At 49.4% G+C, this 23,789-nt stretch overlaps 1 protein-coding gene across 1 annotated transcript; it reads right to left on the minus strand.

Annotated features, from left to right (window-relative positions):
* Positions 1-1,457: 1,457 nt before the first annotated feature.
* Positions 1,458-14,033, minus strand: Tbh (Tyramine beta hydroxylase). The gene is made up of 11 exons (XM_037224360.1): positions 13,898-14,033; positions 13,434-13,575; positions 10,849-10,998; positions 9,227-9,487; positions 8,431-8,628; positions 7,615-7,699; positions 7,247-7,413; positions 6,733-6,918; positions 2,994-3,181; positions 2,551-2,647; positions 1,458-2,099 (listed from the first exon to the last, which is right to left on the minus strand). The coding sequence occupies exons 1-11, from the start codon at positions 13,930-13,932 to the stop codon at positions 1,962-1,964; spliced, it is 1,647 nt and encodes a 548-aa protein (XP_037080255.1). The 5' UTR covers positions 13,933-14,033; the 3' UTR covers positions 1,458-1,961.
* Between the last annotated feature and the right edge of the window lie 9,756 nt (positions 14,034-23,789).

Below are 23,789 nucleotides of genomic sequence, written 5' to 3' on the forward strand. Positions count from 1 at the left end.
AGAGCTGTTGGGACCAGGAAACCAAGGTATCTTGTCTATGAAAAGTCAATGAGAACCTGGAGCTGGCTCTAGTTTTTCTGAAGGAACTAGTGGGGACCAGAACATTATATCTGTGTGAAATACAGATGGGAGCAGGAGCCAGAGTGTTGTGTTTGCGGAACAATTAATAGGATTCAGGAACCAGTGGGTCGGTTTGTGAAACAACGAACCGGACCCAAAGATGCAAGATCTCATTTTCAGAATAGGAAATTGGAACCAGGAACCAATACTGGGAACAAGGCACGTGCCTTTCCGACACTAGGACTAACGGAATCACTGTATTCGCGATGAATGCCGCCGCTGCGCGCCGGCTTCTGCTGTGGGCGCCTGTGTTACTCGCGACCGTCCCAGAAAGTAGCAAGAAAGGCATTTTTATGGAAAGAGATAGAGTTTAGCGAAGTGCCCATAGCAGGATTGGTTACCTGATAGCCTTCTGATGCGCTCCATTCGGCTCGGTCGTGAAGGCTCGAAGGCTGGCTTCCTGACTGGATCCTTTGCCGGATGGCCGCGGGCGACAACAAATAAGAGGTCCTAGAGATGCAAGGTAGCAAAACCTATTGAAATTGCGGATGCATCCGAGTGCAGGAACCCATTTTCATGTATTTCCCTAGCAGCAGCATTCCTTTGCATGCCAGGTGTCATACCATCAAGTCTTGAATCCTTTTTGCTACCTACATCTGTGATGTTTTAGAAATCGATGTTAACCCATGTCAAAGTTTTGTTCGTTTCATTTGCTTCTCATCCGACTTGCATTCCCGTCGACTTTTATATTTCTTTGGCTCAATCCGGCTTTTAAGCATGTCGAATTCCATCCCTTACTACTTTCCTGATTCCAATGGCATCGCCGTCGTCTTGCTGTTCTTTGAAGGGTTTTCCAGTCTTTTCCTTCCGCCGACGCACATCGCTTTTAACTTTTTCCAGTTCAACTTTCATGCCTGACGAGTTCCATTTCTTTCAACTTTTATCTTTGTCAACATTTAGCCATGTTACACGCCTTCTGACTTGTCCCTATATTTTTCCTAGTTTGACTCTTATCCCCGCCGCATGATATCTCCTTCGAATATTTGTTCTTCGACTTACCCATCCGACTTTTTTCATTCGACTTCTTGTCCGAAAGATGTAAAAATCTGCTCTTGAGCATAACAAAAATAAAAAATAAATAGTAAGTGTGCAGGCTATGACCTTCGCAACCAGTTTGACTACACAAATCAAGGGAAGAGGAGATAACTTTACACAGGTACTGGCAATTGAGAACTTTTTGATGCAGTCTGCGTTAAAGAGTAATCAGTTTGTAGACCAGACGACTATGTCCGCAACCAGTTGTTGTTATATTTAGTGCAACGTCACCAGGATATGTGACTAAATTTTTTCAAAGAAGGTGATTCAGTTTCCTATTCTTAAAAAGCTGCCGAGATGCTGTTGCGTTTATTGGTCCCAGTTCGCACGGATACACGTTGCACATATATACACGAATCTACAGATTAACACAAACCATAACAATGCATAAAGGGACAGGACCATAAGTCAAAGACCTGCAGTTTTATTGCGCTGCACAATGATGTTTTTAGATTAATTACAGATTGGTTACGAGTGCAGATCACGGAAGGTGCGGATTCTAAATTTCAGACCAGTCTCGGAGGTCATTTGTTCTAATTCATGAGGAAGTTCTAGCTGACAAATGCGAACACAATTATTACAGCCTCTTCTTGTCTAAATATCAGAGTATGCCCCAAAACTCAAAAGAGGACTGGCTTTCATATCTATATGTGTTTCATAAACATTTTTCCCAGCAGACTGTCTAGTTCCCCTTCTTGTGACGGACCATTGGGTCGAGGGAAGCAGCCGCGCACAGCAGGCGGCACCGTCGGCCGCTCGGCGATAGGGGGCGGGGGGGGGGGGGGAGGGGGAGGACGAGAAATCGTTCAGTACGCTGCAGGACAGGGCGATGGTTCCTGCAGCGGCAGCTGGACTGTGGGCAGCGGTATCGCTTCCCAGAAGCCTGCGAACCGGTCTCCGTTGCTCTGGTTGCACTGCATAGAGAGCGGCGATTCGTCGTAAAACTGGGGAGAGGAAAGACTGGTGTGAGCTCAGCGGTGCCGCCAAATGTCTGCAACGCTCAGCTCGCCCCCAAAGCTGAAGCTGGCTATTAGAAGCTCATCACAAAAATCCCTTTTGCTTAGTGTAGTGACGGTACTTAAGTCAGATTCGCCACTGCCAAAGGGAACAGAAGTCCTTCAAAGTTGAAGAGGCCGATCGACACTTGCAGTTGTTTTTTTTCCAGCCAGCACCCTTAGCTATTGCCGCTATATGCTAAAGTTTCGGAAACTTTGGGGCTCGTCTCCTTGGTCTCCGCTGTCTCTGCACTCCTGGCCACAAATGTCTACGTCGGTAGGCTGAACATGACTAAGTGACGTGTTGAAGAACTGGTACACATATCCTTTAAATGGACAACAGACTAGCACTACTTCAGCTGTTATGTGTCGACGTGGCACCATTCGTCAGCTGTCTAACCTGGCGCAGACCCTGCGTTCTCAGCTTGTTCCACTTGATGCGTCGGTAGTTGTCGCCCCATCCCAAATTCTTCTCCCCCGTTGGCTGACCCTCCCACCTGGAACCGTAGAAGGAAATGAGTACATGCTGCGGTTATGTCCCAGTAGACGAAGAAATGTCTTGCAATATTCGATGAGTCCAAGAACAAAAGCTGCTGTCTGAATAAATTGTGAACTTTGATCCATCGCTCCTGTGTTCACAGGCAGGGTAAGCCATGTGTAGCCAGCTTTTGCACGCAATCGAAGAACACATTTAAATGCAACTGACGGTTACCGACACAGAATTTTCTCGGTAAATGAATAATCTTTTAAATATGTTGATTTGGAAGCAGGATCAGATTCAAATATGTAATGCTTATGTCTGTGAAAACAGATGATGGTTGCATACCGGCCAACGTCACTCACTGTTTCATGAACTCGAAATACGCCATAAGCCTTTCTGAGTCGACCGAGCTCTTGCAGACCTCCAGATTGACTTTGGGAAAGTAGTGAATGTAGTTGACGCACATCTCGTCCGTGATAGAGAAGCCGCCCACCGTCACGTTGGTCCGATCCACGGTCTTGTATCGGCAGGTGGTGATCAGAGCGTCGCCCTGACGGAACGGCGGAACAGTGAGACAAACATGTGCACGGACAGCGTGTTGTTGTCACAAAGCTGTCCGGGATTTAGGAACTTCAAATTTGTCAAGTAACTGGCCATGCCATGCTTGACTGCTGGGAAGCCAATGCTGAAAATCAAGACCTAGGCAAACATCGGCAACAACTCTTTTTCATATGGCCAAACAAAAAAGGCACCGTTACCATGCTTTTAACCAAACCCAGCCGGACCACAGCCGGAACTTAGCCAGATCCCAGTCAGACCTCAGCCAGGTCTTTGCCTGTCACTTCTGGTGGTCAAAAGTCATTTATGCGCACTTTTTTTGTTGCATCATACTTTCTTAACGCTCGCTTGCTCAGAATTGCGACAAAATTGCGAAGAGCGTAAGAGTTTTTTAGTGTTAGCATTGCGCACGTGATGATCTGGCGCCCCCTCCTGCAGATGCATAGTCATGCGTCGTGATTGGGTAGTCGTAGTCACACCCACATAGGTCCAGTGGCAGAGTCGGGAGTCATCTTATGGATATTTGAATTTTTAGACTCTATCGGTGCATTTTAGCTGGTTTTGTGCTGCGAGCAGGTTGTTTTTCATTGATAGATTATCAGTTGTTTTGCTTGCGCAATAGATGGCAGTCCTTATTTTGGTGTTTTAAACGGTCGGTTTCATGATGGTCGTAATAATGCTCTGTAAAATTTTTGTCAACTTGTCTTCGGGGATATTTAATTTCTATAAAAAAGCTGGTAACTGAACTTCATGACTTGTGGTTTCCGGCTTCGGCGACTCATTGTGGTCCTGGTCCCTTGGTCAACTGCGCTCTCGCAGCAGCCGTTATTCACTAACAGTCATTGACATCGTTCAAGCTCCTGGTGAGTGCTAGACCAGTCAGAGCAATATTTGAGACCTCTTGAAAAAAGATATCCGATTACGCCCGTGTGATAACGCCCTGGGCATTAACTGATCGCATCCATGCATCTAACAGCATCGGTGGGTTTGCGGTGCACCTAAGTGATGCGCTTAGCTGGATCGTGATAGTTTCGGTGGTGGCAAGGACGAGTGATGACAGCCACAGTCTAGTATAACCTGAATTCCTTTATCAACCGGCACATTCGCGAAGAATATTTCTACATCGAGTGAAGCTTATAAGCTTTAGCTAGTTCAGCTGCTAGACTTGATAATAGAAATGAACTACCCCGTTGATTTTAGGCTACAGTCAGTTGGTGTTGCCGTTCAATGCTGCCATTTAGGGTATTTTCTTGCTGGTAGGTATGCGTGTGCATTCGAGAGAGAATCGGTATCAACGGATTGTCTGTTTTGTGTGTTTTTACATCACCGTACCGGTCTCCAGGGTCTAATTCACCTGCGACCTTTGCAAAGTGCTATCCACCCGTCAGGGAGCTTACCGCGCTGATCATCGATTAATTTACGCCATGAAGCTAAATCACCCGCTCATGTTATCGAAATAAGATGTCTCCGTGATAAAAGGTTGTCAAAACTTTGTACAGAGCACCATTAGAAAAACACATCAAGCCCACCAACAAAAGCACCGAAATAAGACTCACCATCTCCTACACACGTATTATAACTAGTAGTTTAGTGATAATCAACAACCTGGCCTATGCACAAAACAGACTTAAATCTACCAATATAGTCTACGAGGTCAAATGCCCATACGTAGACCGCCAGCTCCGCCACTCAACCTTTATTGGTATGGTTACGACATCCCATCACGATACCTAACTTCGCACGGGCGGGCGCCACAGCAGGATATGCGTGAAACTCACGACCAACAAAAAAAATTTACGGTCTGATCTAACCGAAAACATCCGAATCCTAACGTCGTGTTCCAACAAACACCATCCGCAAGTCCAGAAAGCTATCCTCGTCGGAGAAAGGGTGCCTCACCTTAACAGACAGCTAAAATCATGCGTCACCGTGTCTTTGTTCAGACACCTCGTTCTATCAGGGTGACCAGTGTCTGAAGCTCATCGCGGAGGTAACGGTACGGGAAGAAGACAGCCTGAAAGTTTTTTTGTATCCTGAACTGATATGCTTAGGTGTAATACGCTAACTGGCAGTGCCTTTAAAACTATATCTCGTAAACCAAGTTTAATATCTCATTATGCCGGTATAGGCTGCGCATATCTAAGCCGTATTACTATGAAAATAGGGAGCCCATTTCCTTGAAACGTTGACTGTCTGAGAATTATCTTAATGGCCACTGGCGAACTGATCTACGACTTGACGAAGCCAGGAAATTACTTGATTCAAACAATCGAGCAAACGTGCAGAGCCCAGGATGTACAATTCCCCTTGCATATAATACAACTTACATATTTACTCTTGGCTTAGCAACCAACCCTGTTTGGCATGAATCAATCTTCTGAGCAGCCTTGCAATCGTTTTGATAACGGGCCTTGTGTTTGGTTCATGTTTGTGAATGAGGTCGCTGATTGATAACATGAAAAGCTGAAAAATTTACTTTTAGACGATCGAAAATGTGTTTTTTCGTTGCATTGTATATATTTGCAGATATTTGCCATATGCATTCGTTGCATGTTGTACATATCTGCTTCTCAATCCTCATGGACTATGCTTAGAGTTAGAGGGACGAGTTTGAACGACGCACGGTTACGCAAGTAACCGTCTGACAGGCCGGCCTGGAATGTCGGCGTTTAGAACAAAACAAAAAAAACTGCGCTGAATGCAACACGTCGAAAGTGAAGCCGGGGCCGTGGCGGATTTCACATTGTTTTGCAGCTGGACAGTCGCTGATTGTGTCGTAGTAGGCAGATCGTGGGCTCATGGCATAAAAAATGTCTAAAATGACGCTTTCCCATCATTGCTTTCACTGCTTTGGTGTGATTCATCAACTTGGGCTGATGCCTTTAGGGCGCAAAGTTGGTAAACGTCATGGCAGTGGTTGTCTTGGTTCGAGTTAATGCTATCCTCATTGATTTACAATTGCCTCTTAAAACATATAAAATATAGTTCCTCAGGCAATCCCAATCATATTACAATACGCACATGCGTATAAGAAGGGCTGGGAAAAGATCGAGCGGTCACCGAGTGATTTCAGTCATGGCTATGAACGATTCACCCCATGTCGCTGCTCGAAAATTGGTTTACAGATGAAGTTTGTTTCCCATGACTCATATATACCTATATATGAGTAGACAGGACATCACATCCGGTTCCCGTCGGGTATCCCGGAAGCCAGTGTTCGGGTCGGTCAGGAAGTCCTTTGTATGATGTTAAGTTATAGATTGAGGGCATGGCCATGCCAGAACAAAAAGCATAGCACGACGATTCTGCTAATTTCGTCACGTTGATCATTTGCTTCCTTTAATGGTGGGCTGATATCAAGGACGACTTCAGCCAGTCTCCACCCAGACCTCAGCCAGACCTTAGCTTCGTTTCAGTTAGACCTCAGCCGAATCTCAACGTGACCTCAGCCAGAATTGCACCGGGTCCCATCCAGACATCAATCAGACCTCAACAGACTCAAGTCAGACTCCACCACTCATCCAGCAGTCAGCAGGAGCTCACCGGCATCACAGCACGCTGCTGGGGCAACAGCCGGATCTCCTGGTAGTGAGAGGAGTAGTGGTTGTCGCCGTTCAAGTCGGGCAGCTGGACACCGTCACGGCGAACGTGTGCCGTCCGCACGGCGACGCCGGTCAGGTGGGTATGCAGCTGGGAGGCGAACACCCGGATGCCGTCCTCCGGCAGGCCCTGGCTCAGCGGCGAGCACAGACGGCAGCTTCAGACCGTGCCGCCACGGCAGGCTGCCGTCCCAGCACGGCCCGTAGCTCAGCCGGGGTGTCTGTGTCACTAGGATACTCAGATATCAGATGCGATCACTTGCTGCGAACTGTCCGCAGCTTTCTCACGTCGTCCAGCAGCGGCTTCCACATGGTGCCTAAGCGGCTGCTAAAAACACATGCGCGTACAATGCAGAGCAATGAGAGCAACGGAACTCTGGCGCATATCCTACTGGCTCAACGCCGTTTTCCCGTCGGCGCGCAGGCACACGTCGCCCGCGACGGATCCGTGCACATACCACAGCCGTGCACTCGGGCACGCAGTACCCGGAGAGCTCGAAGGCCGGCTGGCCGGGCGGTATCGCCATCTTGTCGGTGTACTCCAGACCGAGCTCCATGACGCTGGCGTCGTGCCTCCGCAGCCGGTCGGTGTAGGTCAGCCTCACCCCCGAGCTGTCGATCCGGCCTGGCGACGACACGCACAGCCGTCCGTCGCCAGCGCGCCACGTTCGTCACGGCAGCGCGAGGCGTCGTACAGACACACATGATAAATACCAGGTATCGGCAGAGGATTAAACAGGAGACGCGGCCATCAAATGGCGTCCGTGATCAAAACGAAAAAAACTGTCAACGAAGGATTTTCGTCGCATTACTTCTCGGAGCTCACCCTGAACCAGCTTGGGGTTGTTGTAGTGTACCTCCAGCATCACGTACGGGTTGAAGTTACTGCCTCCGATTGGAAGTCCTGCTTCCTGAGTGGAGAACGGCGTGTAAGGTTAATGGAAAGACGCCGAGAAAAACATGTGGCAGTGGTTGGAGGTGTGCGACGTTGAACAAGGTCAGGACACTTGACAGGATAACGAAGTGGACGTCTGCTGGATCAGTGGACAGGCAGACCTGGTTACCGACTGGACCAACATGAACAGGCTGCGTCTATCATCTAGCTGCATGAGATCGGCCAGGCGGAACAGTTTGTTGATTTCCTTAAGTACGTCACTAGAGGAATGTCACGGAGAAGAGTGTGCTTGCTTATGTTTACTTCGCATTGAACGAGCGGGTAGCTTGCAATGCATCAGATAAATCTAGGTATCTAGCCATCATCATTTCATTTCTTATTCGGTTGCGCAACGGGTGCTCACCCGTCGGTGTATTAGAGATGCACAGACGTGGGTACAACTGGGGTGTTGACCTATGAGTGCACCTCGAGGCCTGACCTATGAGTGCAACCATTCTTCTTATTTTTAGGTAAACGAAGGGTGCTGACCTATGAGCAAGTACACCGGGGGCTCGACCTCTTGGTTAGGGCCTCTGCAACCTCAGCCAGGGTTCTAGGATGTGCTTGGTACACCAGGGTTACCAGAGTTCTTCAGAGTTTACCAAGGTACACCTGTGGTCACTCTCAGATGACCGATATATGTATACCCCGATCCCTCGCGTGGAAGTTCACCGGAGCTCTGACACCCGGGTATCCTGGGGTACTGACCTTTGGGTACACCAGGGGAGCAGCACCCATCGCCCAGGCGGCGAGCACCCGCTTGCACTTGTCGATGGCGGGAGGCCTGTCGGGCGCGTGGCAGGGCCCCTGGTAGCTGGGGATCGTCTCGGAGACGGGTGCCTCGCAGTGGAACACCTCCATGTGGTGTACCAGGTCTTCGTTGGCCTTTTCGACAACTGCCTCGTACTGCAAGCAATCGGCACTCGGATATGTTGTAAATGTAAACACGTGATGCAGGCGATAAGGGTGTACACGCGAAAATCACACGGCAGGAAGCTCCGCCCAGCTCTTGAGCATGCGTCTGTGCATTTACTATGGACAAGTGTAGTGTCTCAAGCACATAGCCAAAATTTTTCTTGCGGTGATGTCGAGTATCTCCTGTGTGCCCTGTGTTCTTTTTTTCCTTACCAATTATGTCCTGTGGATTTGGACGAAGTTCCTCTGCAATCGCCTTTTGTCCGGTGTGAATTTCTTGGGCCACATGGACCCATGGCCCTGCCGTTGACTGGCGATATACATACACACACACATACACACACACACACACCACACACACACACACACACACACACACACACACACACACACAATATATATATATATATATATATATATATATACATTAAAACATGACACAAACTCTTGCGTTTGTGAATGGGCAAACTACAATTATTGCGCCGCTGAACGACGCCTAGGCATAACCAGTCCTGTTCTTAGGTGATGCGTGGCGTCCGGTCTTCACGCTTTCGCGCGGCCGACCCCGCCTGTCACGTGAACGACTCACCTGAACCACGTGATGTTTGCGGGAGAAGGTCGGCGGCAGCTTATGCACGGTGCACCAGTAGGTGGTTTCTTGGGCCGGCACGTGGACGCGGTGCGATGGGACGTCCAAGTGGGCGACGCCGGCCGGCAGAGGCGGCGCCGCTAGCTCGGGTCGCAGCAGCTGCAGCCGCACCAGACCCGACGAGAAGTGCGTGAGCTGCACCCGGTCCAGGGTCAGCAGCGGCCCCGGCCCAGTCACCCACACCACGTGAGTGGTGCCCGCCTGCGGGCCGGGCCAGTCACGTCACGGATCGTCCGTCGTCGTCGGGGCTCTACGACGCACCCAGCGCTGAAGCTCTGTGGCGTCGCCTGCCTCTCACACTGGCAGGAAGAGCGGGCACCGCGGGAGATCGAACCCTGTACCTCTGGTTTCCCAGACGCGCAGCTTAACCACCGGTGTCCGAAGTCACGGGTGGTGGTAGCTTGTAGACGGGCCAGCGCTGTCATGGCCTGCTCACGTCGAAGACAGGTTGGCGATTTATGTGTTACGAATGAGTTCCTCTGTCTGAGTGACAGAAGAACTGGAATATTTACGCCGTGAAGTAAAAATGAAGGGAATACTTATGCTGTACTAATAATGTTGTGGATTTTAGCGATACCGAAATGTAGCACTGTCAATCAGACTCTGTGGCGGTATCATTTCCCACAATAAGCTTTGTGCATAGCACCACTTGTTAGACTAAGTAAGTGCTCTTTTGGCCCATTGAACAACAAACGTCATGTGCAGCTCAGGTCCCAATCTTGCAACATATTTTGGTTAAAGGGAATATCCACCTCTTTGTGCTTTTCACTAATTGTTACATCAAACGAGTACGATTTGATCAGTAACGTTAGCTATTTCGAAATTCACCTGAAAAGCTCATAATTTGGATTTGAAGCAGCCGACCCTGCGGAAGAGCCGCATTTGACTCCTTGCTCACCAATATCAAAGCAATACATTTAATCTGCCTTGCTTTTTTCAACGTACGTGTTCTGTGCGCGGCACACTAATGCGCCAAAATGTTTGTGTTAAAATGCCACGAAAGCTTGAAAAACCGTTAAAAAAATATGCTAACAGGAAGCTATTATCCAGCGAATTCGACGAAACGTTTTGTTATTAGCTTCATTTCACCCCCATGGCGTTTACCATCGTGGCTCTTTTCGAGGCGCACTTTGGGTTGGGGAATGGGAATATCACGTGATCCATGGGTCGCACTGGTTCAAACTTCCACCATTCAACTTCTCAGTAACAGACCCTTGCCTGTTGGGTAAATCACCAACGTTTTTTTTTTATTCGCACCGGTGGAGGTGCGCAAGTTCGTTATCATGGCGACGGCGTTTGTGACTGCAGGGGAGAAACGTAATGTTGATGCAAAGCGTTGACAGCATAATTTGGAAAGTATTTAGAATTGCTATCCCCACTAGGTCTTGATGGTGCTGCAGTGGCACCACCTTATGCTATCATTAGACGTAACTAGTCCCGAGGTTTCACCAGAGTATGCTTTTCAAACAAGCCTCAAAGATGAAACACATGCGTTAGATCACCAAATGACATTTAAGAGCCGTTCAAAACATGGTTGAATATTCGTATCTGAGATTGCCCACCTCTATGACGTAGTCTCGCGGTTGGCACGTGTTGAACGGTCGCCTGAACTGGAACGTTGTTTTGTTGTGGTGACGACGAATGAGCTTGGCTTCCAGGTGACGTTGTTCCGCATCCACCAATAGACGGCCTCCGTCATCCACCCAAGCGTGCTGCAGCAAGGCCCTCTAGCTGGAGCGCATGAACTTACATGCAGAAAATATACAGCGGGGATGTGCACACGCACATGCTATGCTTTTATTCTCAGTACTTTCCATTTATCTGAATCTCTCCCCTATTCCTGTCCTAAATCCCCTCTATGCTTTCCTATCCTTCTTTCACTTTACATGTCCATATCCATGTTCATGTATTTCCTTCTCCCCTTTCTGCGCCTCGTTCCGTCGTCTCCACCCTTGTTGACGCCTTGGCGGTCGCCAGCAGCTCTGTGCGGCCCTGGCCCCGTCCCCCGGGCCGGGCCGGCGCCGGTGTCACGTACCAGCGGTGGCACGCGTCATTTGGCGCGCGGCGCCAGGGCCGAGCAATAAGCGCGTGCCATCAGCCCCCTCCGCCGCCTGATCACATTCCGGCAATCTCATTGCTCAGCAAACCGGCGGCATATGAGCAAATACCACGGCCGCGTCGGTCGCGATGGCAGGCACCTGTCTCACGAGCGCGACACCTCGGGTTGGCCCAGCGCTAATGGATTGTCTGTCCGACTGCGCCGAGTGCAGGCGATGGTGACAGATACAGGTGCTTCCTGCGTCAATTGAGCGTGGTGGTAGCGTTCAATCAGGACGTATGGGCATCTATAACACGAAGCTTCGCCTTGCAGTGACTTTGGTCTGTTTCGTCTGACGAAGAAATCGCCAAAGCAGTTCAAACCGTTCCTTCCACTATAACGGGCAGTGGGTAGAGCCCTGTAGGAATCTTGCTGGAGAACGGAAATTTCCAAAGTGCCTGTGTCATTTCAATGACTCGCCTGCCATCCCAAAAGCTAGAAATCCTGAGACCCAGCCAAAAGTGGTAACAGCCTCATCAAATTTGACACGTTTTCAAGTTCTTACGTTTGTCTGTTGGTTAATGGGGCCCTCACGAACATAGCCCAATTTGGCTTCTCCCGCCCTTCTCCTCTCCTTTACCCTCCTACCCTCTTCTCCTTCTCTTTCTCCTCCTCTTCTCTTCCGCTTTGGGCGCTACACCTAGGCTGACCTCAGCTAAGCCTTAACGATGGAGCTTTACGTCTCACCGACTGCCAGAGCCATTTCGAGACGAACGCCCTCGCTCGGTACCTAGGATGCGGTGGTGCCGTGGGAGGCGCCAGAGCCCAAGACCCACAGGTCCAGAGCCGAGCGCCCGAACACTATGCCCCGCCCCCCACACCGCATCCCACATAAGCCTAGCTTGAAGCCTGACCTCGTTATTGTGTTTTGCAGAATCACGCCATTTTTTCAGGCTGCCTTAACTAGGAAAGGCAGTCCAGACTAGAGTTCCAGGACGATGCTTCCTGGAAGTTGATATTCTTTTACGCCAAGATGGAAGTTCAAACTGGTATGACTACTCCAATAAGGTTTTGAAGGGATTGGACCTCACAAAAGCAGGGTCTCCTATTTCATTTTCTCAGGAAAAGAAGAAAATATGAATTGAAAAAGTAGAATGGAAAATAATGACCCCAGAAAAGCAAAAAGCAAAAAAAAAAACCAGCAAAAAACAGAAACAATGCGTGTATTCTTTCTAGATTTGCCTTTGGCAATAAACAAACCAAAAGAGCTGTCATAATGAAAATCCGGCTATGGCGAACTTACTTCACGTAGGGTTGATACCAAGGCCAGATCTTTGCAGAACCGATGCAAAGTAAAAGGGCAAGCATTGCATGGTTGCGTCTAATTGGAAAAGTTACTCAGTGCGATTCAGATATAATGTACCTATATCGTGGTGCATCCTGCTGTACCTTTCACTGGGTCAATATTATACAGTTCAGAACTGAACCACAGATATTAGAAACTGAATGAACAGAAAATTTGAATCAATGACTGGACATTCCAGCACTGAACTTTTTCTTGGCCGGTTTCCGTTTGGCGGTTGGTAGCAACGATCAGCAAGGCTTAGAGAAAAAATTTAACATTGCATGCATGTGGACCCTGTGGATAGTACCACAAGACTTACCGAAATGCCCACATTTTATAACGAAACCAAATTGAGTAACTTTTCCAACACATCAATAACAATGTGCCAATGTCAAACACATGATACTCCAGTCACATAGTATTGAAGAAAACACAATTGCAAAAAGAAGGATGCCGAGCGAACAAGAAAAGCACAGCCCTGTTTTTTTCGTGTTCAAGTAGAAAATTATTGTTGTATGTCACGCCCGTTTGCCGCATTACCTACGAAACATGGATATTTTCATTGATTGCATCAAGCGAAGCGAATGCTATTAAGTTTTTCTGGTGAAGAACTGCGAGCATGCATGAACAGTTTCAAGCAAGAACTTCACGCGTGAATACAGACACATATTAATACAGTCTGCAGTAAGGCACAACCACAGGGTACGTGTTCTGATCCGGCCAGGCAGTGGTCCTGCGCTGCGGCAGTGCCGCTCCGTGCCCACCTGTATGCGCACGTGTCTCCGCCAGTCGACCCAGAGAACGCAGAGGTCGGCTTCGGCCAAGTCGCCCCGGTCAGAGAAACCGATCCCAAGCCATTGGCTGGAGCTTATCTCAGCACTGACTTCTATCTCGACCTCTTCCCGTCTGATGGGTGGTAGGAACGACCAAGTGAGATGTTAGACGCCCATGGCTGTCGCATCGCAGCCGACTTTTTAAACGACGGAGACATCGGACTACTACGTGCCTGCCAGAACACCGTCGTAGCGGATAAGTAACGCGGTTAATCAATTTTTTTCTCGATGTGCAGCGTTTGTTTCACTAAAGAACACATTACGCATCGCCAATACCGACCTCCACACACAATCATCAGCCGGCAAGTGTCGGGCAGCCAATGCTCGCAGGCAACGTAACGGTACGCCAGCGTGCGAGGCTCGAGGCCGCAGCGGGTGGCCACCAGCGGACTCGCCTGTAGTCGACGACCCAGCGCATCTGGAGGTCCATCTGGGGTTGCAGGGTGACGTGATGGCGTCTGGGGCTGGCAGGGGCTCGGGCCGCGGCGGATGCGGCGCAGGCCAGCACCAACAGCGCGGCGGCCGGCCGGTGCCCCATGGTGCGCCGCTCTGGCCGCCGGGCGGCCCTCCGACCGCTTTATACGGCCGGCGGCGCCGAGCGCGTTACCGTCAGCGGACTGGGACGCGGTCGGCCGGGGCACGGACCGGCACTGAACGTGACACGGACTGGAACACGGATAGAGACATGGGCTGGGACGCGGTCGGCCGGGGCACGGACCGGCACTGAACGTGACACGGACTGGAACACGGATAGAGACATGGGCTGGGACGCGGTCGGCCGGGGCACGGACCGGCACTGAACGTGACACGGACTGGAACACGGATAGAGACATGGACTGGGACGCGGTCGGCCGGGGCACGGACCGGCACTGAACGTGACACGGACTGGAACACGGATAGAGACATGGGCTGGAACGCGGTCGGCCGGGGCACGGACCGGCACTGAACGTGACACAGACTGGAACACGGATAGAGACATGGGCTGGGACATTAGCCCGGACATGGCCGGTACACAGACTCACACACGACCAGGACATACACTTGGATACGGAGCATAAGAGTTGTGGGGCACAGCGGCAACACGCGTCGGCACGGAACGGGACACGGACTGGGACACGGATAGAGACATAGGCTCGGCCACTAGCCGGGACATGGCCGGCGCACAAATGAGGACATTGCCAAGATAGAGGCCTGTACAAGGAGCATTTGGACCGTGAGACAAAAATAAGAGTCCCTCGAGTTGCCGATTGGAGATTCATATGCTTGTACTTTCAGTTGTGTTTCTGGAGCAGATGTGTCGCCACCTCCGAAAGAAAATGTTCCACATATGAAGATATTGAAGCAAGCATCAGATAGGATGGAAAAAACCTACTTATACATTTTGTACTTATGAATGGAAGACTGTTATACACAACACAATTTCTCTGTATTGTAAATATGTTCCTCAACACGTCACTGTTTAAGTACGTCATCGTACCTTGCACAGTGATTAAGAACCAGTTGACGGCCGTTCACATCCAGAAATTGTGTTCACGAACGCCAGTTATCAACGACTCGACAATAATGTTTTTCTTAGTCTTGATCGTCGCATGGCGAATGGAATGACAGGATTGGAGTGACGCTATTATGACGTCATGGATGCCTGAGCGACATTGAAATAGTTTCCCCGAAATAGTATGCACATCTTCTCGGGCGTGCAGCTCAAAAACTAGCGCGCCTTAGGTCTCAAGAGGGGCAGGTCTGTGGACTGCGCCGAATGATCTTTGAGACGGATTGGCGGTTCAAAACCCATACAATTGTGTGACATGCCCTTCAACTAAATCATATCCCGGTCGAGTGCAAAACAACTATTTAATGGGAAATGTAATGCATAATAAATAACTCAGAATGATAAGCCCGCAAGACGCCTTCTTTGGCGTAGGACTAGCGAGAGGCGACAACTAAGGTAGCATTAAGACCATGCTAGTGAGAATTAAAACGAAGCGGATGAAGCCAGCTGCAACCAGATTGCCTAAAAATGTGCCTTAGCACCGATCGCATCTGTTTTCCCATGAGTTAGCGTGCAAAATGGTTCCCTGACGTAACGATCACGCTGTAATTGACCAACATCAAGTATTGTCTGTAAGAGTGTATGACATTATGCTCAACAGTGCTGGTGTTCCTCAGTGCCGAGCTCAGGCCTCCCAAGGCGGCAGGAATCTGCTTTCCGTCTTTTAACACCATGCTCATGCACAACTCATGCAGTGTAGGCAGAAGAAAACGCATTGCGACATAACTAGCCATGTATTTAGATAGGAACAAAAGCGTTTCAAAATTGCTAACCACTAAGATGTCGAAGGTAAGTGACTTTCATACCGGCAGACCAGAAGGAAATCGGATGACATGAGATCATTTGAATTCAAAGGTAATCAATGGACTCACTTGGATGGCTTTAGATTTTTATGCACTTCTTGCAAAGCAAGGTTAATTTCATACGACCCTTTTCTTTCGAAGATATGGCTGCTCAGCTGTGCTGCCAAAAACAGCCAAGCTGCCATATTCGTCATTCACTGGCACAACAGATTGTGGACTGCTGCACGGTGTTTTCGTGGAGCGTCTTTTCGGGTACCCTCGTCTCGTATTTTCACGTACTTTTCCCTTGTTCAGCCTCATAGCTCCGGACACTGCTTGTGCGCAGCGTTCGACCGTTGGAGTGTGCGGGTTTCTGTAGTTGCGTTCACAAACAAAGGGCACCCAAGAAGCGGTTTCCACTGTCCAACAAGGAATTCAATATGTGAACAGAGTTGGCGTTTCAATTTTCTGGAAATCGAAAAGCTGGTCAAAATTAGAGAGGAAAACACCATTTAGGGCAGCCGTACGTCAGCCGATACAGAGAGCATTTTCCACTTGGTTCTGCAAAACTGCAAACGTGACTTAAAATTCAGCTGGCGCGGACGCTGGACGACTTCAGCCAATTCAGTCCCTTGTGAGGCTGCCAGTCATGTCAGTCATCTCACCCATTCACTTTGATGGCCTCGGTTTATAGCGACTAGATATAGGGGCGGCGCAGCAGGGTGGCATAGAGGGAAAGAGAATGTGTTTGCCCGCTTCACATTTTTGGTGGAGGCCCTTTTTCCCGGCCTAAATCATTTTAACCGCCCGTAGACTATCAATATTCAGATCAAGGAGGCCCCCATGACTGAGCTAGAGAATGATGAATCGGGCTCAGGGGACTCCTTTCAACATAAAGAGGCCCGTTTTCTGGATTAAAGGGACACCTTCAGGAGTCAGAAACTCCACGCTCTAGAACAGGCGACACAATTTTGTGCTAAATAAGCCGCAGTTCTGTCTCGGGAGATCCCTTTGCTGTCTCTGGAGGCCCCTTTGACACCTCGGGAGGCCCCTTTGCTGCCTCGGGAGGCCTCCGTTATAAACTAGGAGGTCATGTTCTGGGTTAGGAGGCATTCTCTACGTTCAGCAAGCCCTATTTCTGGAACAGGTAACCCCGTTTCTGGAACAGGAGGCCTTTTCATGCATGAGATGGCCGCGTTTCCGAATCAGTACGCCCAGTTTTGCAATAACGAGGCCCCTTGGCTAGATTTGGAGGCTCCCTTTGGGAATTGGAAGCATTCTGTTCTAGATCAGAAGATACCCCGCTATGCACCAGCAGTCTCTGTTTTAGGTTGCCGACCGATACCGTTTATTGGGTAATCAGATGCCCTCAATCTGTTTTTTTTTCATTGTCGACATTTACTTACTTAGACTTAATGCATATAGCTGTTTGATAAAGCAGTATATGCCATTGATGCCCCGCCCCATGAACACTACACTGTTCAGGGTGCCGCCCTGTGAGACCTCACTTTGTCCAGGAATCCCCCTTTGAAATCTTGACCTCCCCAATTCGAAATCTGGGCGCCACCCTGGCTAGATACTTTTTATAGCCTGTATTACACAACAATGACTTAACATTATTTCGATGATCAGCGTCTTGAAAAGAAGCACAGGAATGATTCCCACAGCTGACATCAAAGTAAGAATCTTTACAGCTGTAACATCCACCCGACGAGAGGATCCTGTGTTCTTTTCGAATAACATCTGAACGATCTCGAACAAGGATTATATTTCGGCTAGCTCAGGTAAAATAATTGTTTCCCATGGTGTGCAAATTTCTAGTGTCTTACCTAAACGGCACAGGGCGTTTCTCGTCTACACAAGACTCTGTACGTGACGTGTACTCTAAAGTGAACAATAGTACATGCAAGTTAGCATCATGACGTGAGAAAAGTTTTAACGTCAAATTCCTAACGTTTGTCATTTTGAAGTATTCTGAATGCTTTGGCCGCCCTCGCAAGGTCAAGACATCTTAGGTCAAGAGAGGTCAATCGTTGATGCGCAACCCGACAAAATATCTAGCTCCATGCGATTTAAATATCTAATAGCAGTTAGTTCGCAGCTTTTGGTAGTGTCCTAACACTGTTTGACCCATTGCAGTAACATGCCGAGCAATTGCTATAGCTGCACGATCCTATGCAGCGCTAGCGCTGACCTTGGATGGCACTTCGCAGGTCACCTTTCTACGCTGTTTTACGCTGCTTGAACGACTGAGTTGTGGATAATGCGCATCAAGGTCCAGGACATTGGTTCCCTTAGCTGTGTGCTGTGTTGTTTTGTTCATCTGCAGTGCGTTTTGTACTTCCGCACATGGCCCTCGCTGATGCTCCGTCCCGCTCTCTGGCGCCTCATTTCCCTGATCAATGGTGATGGTGTTCGTAAGTGATTGGATGACCACCAGTCGTTGTCCAGTGTCCACCAATTACTAGTCGGTGCGCGTTCATGTTTGCGAGTGGCCGAAGCACCAGTTGGTCCGTGTCCGCGAGTGACCAGATGAATAGTTGGTCCGTGTCGGTGAATTACCGCGTAGCATTCGCTTCACGTCCATCTTTGGTGTGTGTCTGTGTTTGTGCGCGTCGCAATGGCCTCATGCTTGTATATTTTTTCCAGATGGAGTGTTCCAAGCTTCCATAGCCTTTATCGCGCAAACGTGACGAATTCGTGCGTTACAAGCATGATGCAACACGCAGGTTAGAGAAAACAAAGAAAATGAAATATATTACTTTCATAGTGACTAGCGGGTAGTCCAATGCAGTCCGGCATGCAGTAATCCGGCAGTCAAGCAAGCGCGCCAGGGTACCCGGAGCCGCGTGCGCTCCAGCTCGCCAGCAGCGGACAAGGCCCGCAGGTCGGCCGACTCCCGTCGCAAGCGCGGCAGGCCCGGCCATTGGAGCCAGAGTCCCCGCCGCTCAGATGCGACTCAACCTGTTGCATCTGAGCCAAGAGAGACATGTCGAAAAAGGTCATAAGTAGTCAATTCGCATGCAACATCAGGAGCTACATGTAGGCAGCTTCACCATGGTGCTCAACAAACAACAAAGAGACACATGAGTTGACATAAATACTGAGCAATTAAGCACAGCCTTGAACCATGCATTCGAGTGTGGGACTCAGTGTCGAGCGGTCCAGGCTGGTGCTGGATGACAGGAACAGGTGACATCGCTAGTATATGTATTGGAGACAGTGTCGGGCTACTGCAAGATGTCGGCACTGTTTTCGTGCGCCGCCGATCAGATGTGCCAAAGGATGGCGGCATGCTTTTAGGCTCCCCTTGCACATTGTGCACAAACGGTACCGCGTTTTGCTGATGCCTTTGTTGGTTGAGTATGTTTAAACGGAAGACTATAGGGGTCACAAGATCTAAGAAAAGATTTTGCATGTGAAGAAGCCGCACCGCGGCAAGCTGACCGGCCATTGGTGCTGTCCGCACTGCCCACCCCTAGCGCCACCTTTATCATGATGACCCAGAGGGAGAGTGTCACCTATGTGCGCTATTACATCAGTACCATGCCGCGCATGCCGCGGAGAAGTTATCACTTTACTGACACCAGAAAATGCGTCCTAATTACCTAAAGCTTATCATATCGAATGAATTCTCATTGGATTTCAAGCAAAATTATCTGTTCTAAGCTGTAAACAGTGTTGTTTTGCTTCCGTGCAGTGGTGGCTACGTGCTTTCAGCCAGCTGGTCAGCTATCAGCTCTGTTGGGTGAAACGATTCACTCAAATTCACCCAACCATGGCGGAGTGGTCCATGGTTCGACTCACCTGAGGCACCACAATTTGCCCCCGATTAAGATGACCTGCGGGTGGCGGTGGGGATGGGGGAGTTAGACAGCGGTCGCCAATATTTTTGCTTAAGGGATACCTCCAGCGATGGGAGTAACGACACCTCATATCGTCGGGAAAATGAACGCCTGATATAGGAATGATACATTGCATTCCACTCTTTTTAGCCGTAAACGAAATCTTAAAACCTATGCCAGAAGCGAGTCGGAGGAAAATCAGTAGGGGTGAGTGGGCTTGCAACGCGAGTCTGGCCACCAGAAGCGGAGCGCCAGCTGACGGTCATGGCAATGGGCCAGGACTCAATCACGCGTCCCCTATTCTCTTCTTTGTTGATAACTGACTACGTCCATGGCAACTGTCCATGCATGCTAAATATATGTCATATTTTATCTACAGCCCATAACAAAATTGCTGCTGACCATGATACCTACCCAGGGGCGAATCCAGAGGAGGGCTACGGATTCATGCCCCCTGGAGCCCCGAAGGGCTCACAGGCTGCAAAGGGGCCCAAAGCCGGACGAACAGATGCAGGTTTTATCATAAAACACTCAAAAATTGGACGCATTTGGAATTCCAGGCGACCAAGAATAATCACAAGCAAAAATACAGCAGTTATGAGTAGACAAAAATGATTCTTCTCTGATTGAGAGGGTGGTGTTTGAAAGATTTTAAGGCTCATCACGCTGTCCGGAGGCCCTATGCTGTTTTAGGGGCCCTATATGTCCACGTCTAGGGTCAATCCAATCGTGAAAGAGCCTTCTACTTTGCCCCTGACTTCGTTGCATTTGCTCAAAGAGCCCTGCGCTGTTGCTGGACTGTTCCTGCTAACGTGCTGGGGTACTCTTTCATTGTCATTCAGGGGCCTTCCACGGATTCTCTCTATTCGCCCGCAAGGTTCTATACGCTATAGCCGGGGGCCCCACATGTCAGGCTGGGCGGGGGGGGGGGGGTATTATTGGTTGCTCAGGGGCCCCTCACGGTGGTCTCGGTTAACATGCCAACATAATCACGGTATGCTCATAGGCCTTGTACATTAGCCTAGGATCCTACCAATTTTCTGTCACTTGCTTTGGGCACTAAGCTCTTGTCGGGGCTCATCTGTTAACCTGTTCAGGCACACTGGATTGTTTGGAGGCCGTGCACGTTGGGTATTTTAGTGAAGGGCTCTACGCTTCTGTCGGGGGCTATCTGGTAGCCTGCTCGGATACACTTGATCTTTCGGGGGCCCTCCACGCCGGGTCTTGGATGCTTCTTCTCTGAGTGGAGGGTCTTATGTTTTTGCCGGGGCCCCTTCTGATAGGCTGCTCGGGCACATTTGATCGTTTGGCGGCTATCTACATTGGTTCTTTGGTACTTCCTACTTGAATAAAGGGCCCTACGCTTTTGACGGAGCCCTATCCGTTAACCTGCTCGGGCGCACTCGATTATTTCGCGGCCCTGCATGTTGTGCTTGGACTGCTGCTTCTATAAATGGATGGTCCTGTGTTCTTGGCGGGGCCTCATTTATTAAGCTATTTGGGCCGGAGGCGGACAGAGAGGGGGAGGCACGGGACCAGGTTCCCTTGTCCCCAGAAGGGGACCAATAGGCTCAGAAGGGACCCAAAACCGGCCTAAAGGACGCAGTTTTCTGACACAAAATGCAACAAACTTTGACGTGTTTGGACCTGCAGATGACCAAGAACAGTCACAACCGAAAACGAGGAGTTTATCAGCGGACAAAGTTAATTCATTGGTGATTGGAAGGTGTTGATTGGGGAAAGTTTTGGGGGCTCATTATGCTGTTCGGAGGCCTTACGCTGCTTGCTAGGGTCCTGTATGTCCACTTGCCAGGTCAATCTGAAGTCAATCAATCTTAAAAGCTTTTCACGCTGCCCTTAATCTCCTTGCATTTTCTCGTAGGTCCCCTACGCTGCTGTTGGGACACTACTTGCTTGCATACTATGGTGCTGATCGATGAGGTTTCTCTCCACAGATTCTTTCCATTCACCCGAAAGGCTTTATCAGCTTTATAAGTTTTCCTGGGGTCCCATACACCGGGTACAGTCGGCTGCTCACGGCCCTTCACGTTGGTGTCGGGCTCTTCCCACTTGCTCGGAGGGCATCGTGCTGCTGCTAGAGAACATACAAGGCATTGTACCGTGCCATGTGATGCTTAGGGGTCCTCTACTCTGATCTTATCGGGCCCATGAAATTGTTCATGCTTTTCCCTTCGATCTCATTTGCGAAAGACCCCTCGCTCCTATCGGAGCCACTTCTGCTATCCTGCCCGGGCCCTCTTGATCGTATAGGGCTATTCATTTATTACAATGGTTTTCGGAAATTTTCCTTTGCTCGGAAGGCCCTACGCTCTGGCCGGGGCCCTATATATCAGCCTGTCGGGGCACTCTCGATCGTTCAGGGGCCCATCACAGAGTGATGTCAAACACCGTTTGGTTCAGCCAAATGGATTTGGCAGATCCCAAGATCTCGGAGGAATCGGCCCCTCGTTAGGGTAAAGGTTGCTGTGGAAACCGGTCTTTAGATACTAGAATTCGCGCGAGGCTAATACGACAAATCTGAGAAGTAAATATGCTAATTTGAAGCAGAAGATATGTGACAAAGCACACGCACACACACAAACACACACACAAAGCTAGCTGAACATGAAGGCAAGCCATGGAGACTGCATCAACACGCGGAGTTACCTAAAGTTGAGCGTACGATAACACAGGTCACCAGTATTGGCTTGCGGCGAATGCGTGCGATCTAACATTTACGTCTCCAGATGAGAGTTCGTTTTCGAAGAAAAGGCTTCGAAGGAACAGGTGAAAAATCAGAAGGAGAGGAAGGAAGGCGCCTTCTCTACCGGAACAGGGGTAATAATTTAATTAGTTAATCATTTAAAAAACAGAATTACTCCAAACTTTTTGATTGGATCCACTTCTCAGATCAGCGCCTTTAAGGTAAGCATAGTTTCCCGGGCAAGCGCCAAAGTCCAGGTCAACGGCAGAGTTTGGCGGCGAATGCCTAACGTGCCACAATACTCGGTACCTCGGTACTCGGTACACCCTCCTGCCCGCTGACGCCACCTGCCCTCTAAACGCGACTGCTGTCACTGCCTGCAGGCCATTCCAATCAAGGGCAAACAGTGAGTGTTTACCAGTCGAACCCACGCCGCCGCGTGGGCGGCGGGGGTTCGATAAGTCTATGCTGTATGCGGCATGCTTGATAGGTGGGTGAACGGAGTGCAGGCGCTTGACCCAACAGCTGATAATTGATCGGCTGATTGAAAACATATGGTTGTCATCATCAGAAACGAAATACGCTGTTAACAGCTTAGAACAGCCTTCATGCTTGACATCTAATTACAATCGATTCCTCATACTAAACTCATGGTCACTCGGGCGGATTTTCTCGTGCCAGGAAATTGATAACTTTTCCGTGGCATGGGAGGCATGGCGTTTCTGTGATAGTACCAAGAGATGGCACTCTCTATTTGAGCCATTAGGATAAAGGTGGCGCTAGGGTTTGGCAACGTGGACTGTATTCGTGGCTGAGAGCAAGTCTTCGCTGAGAAGGCGGCGTCAGTTAAATGCTGAACACAGTAACCATGACGGTCATCTTTACCCCTCACTGGGAGGACTAAATCACCCCAGAAGCAGCAAAAGAACCTTGAGGACGGTAACAACTAATGCATTTCTAAGTGATGCTGTCGATTTTACCAAATCCAGTTTAACATTGCTAGAGCATTTACGTCGGCAAAGAAGTCTTGCATGTTTGTTAAGTTAATTATCTTTGCGTCTGAGACATTTATGTTAACAATTTCATGATCTGGACAGTTTTAACACGTGTATAAATGGATTGGCATTGTTACAGACCTGGGCGCACTCATCTTTAACACACGCCCGGGTGGCCGGCTAGATGCCCTTCGCTCGGGTGGGATGGGGGTCAACTTGACCCCCTGACATCTCGGGAACTAAGAAAGCTAGAAACACCAAATTTACAGGGTGTATTGAACTGTACGTGGGCTCACTTAGGTCAAAGTTTGAGGTTCCTAGGTAATGACCTTTGAGTCAGAAAAGGTCAAACAAGGTCAAGTTCCAGGTTGGTCTCCAAAGTGCCCCCAGAACCTAGATAACCGTTTCTAAG

Source organism: Pollicipes pollicipes, unplaced genomic scaffold (assembly GCF_011947565.3).
Source record: "Pollicipes pollicipes isolate AB1234 unplaced genomic scaffold, Ppol_2.1 Scaffold_4881;HRSCAF=5763_pilon_pilon_pilon, whole genome shotgun sequence".
NCBI classification, from domain to species: domain Eukaryota; kingdom Metazoa; phylum Arthropoda; class Thecostraca; order Pollicipedomorpha; family Pollicipedidae; genus Pollicipes; species Pollicipes pollicipes.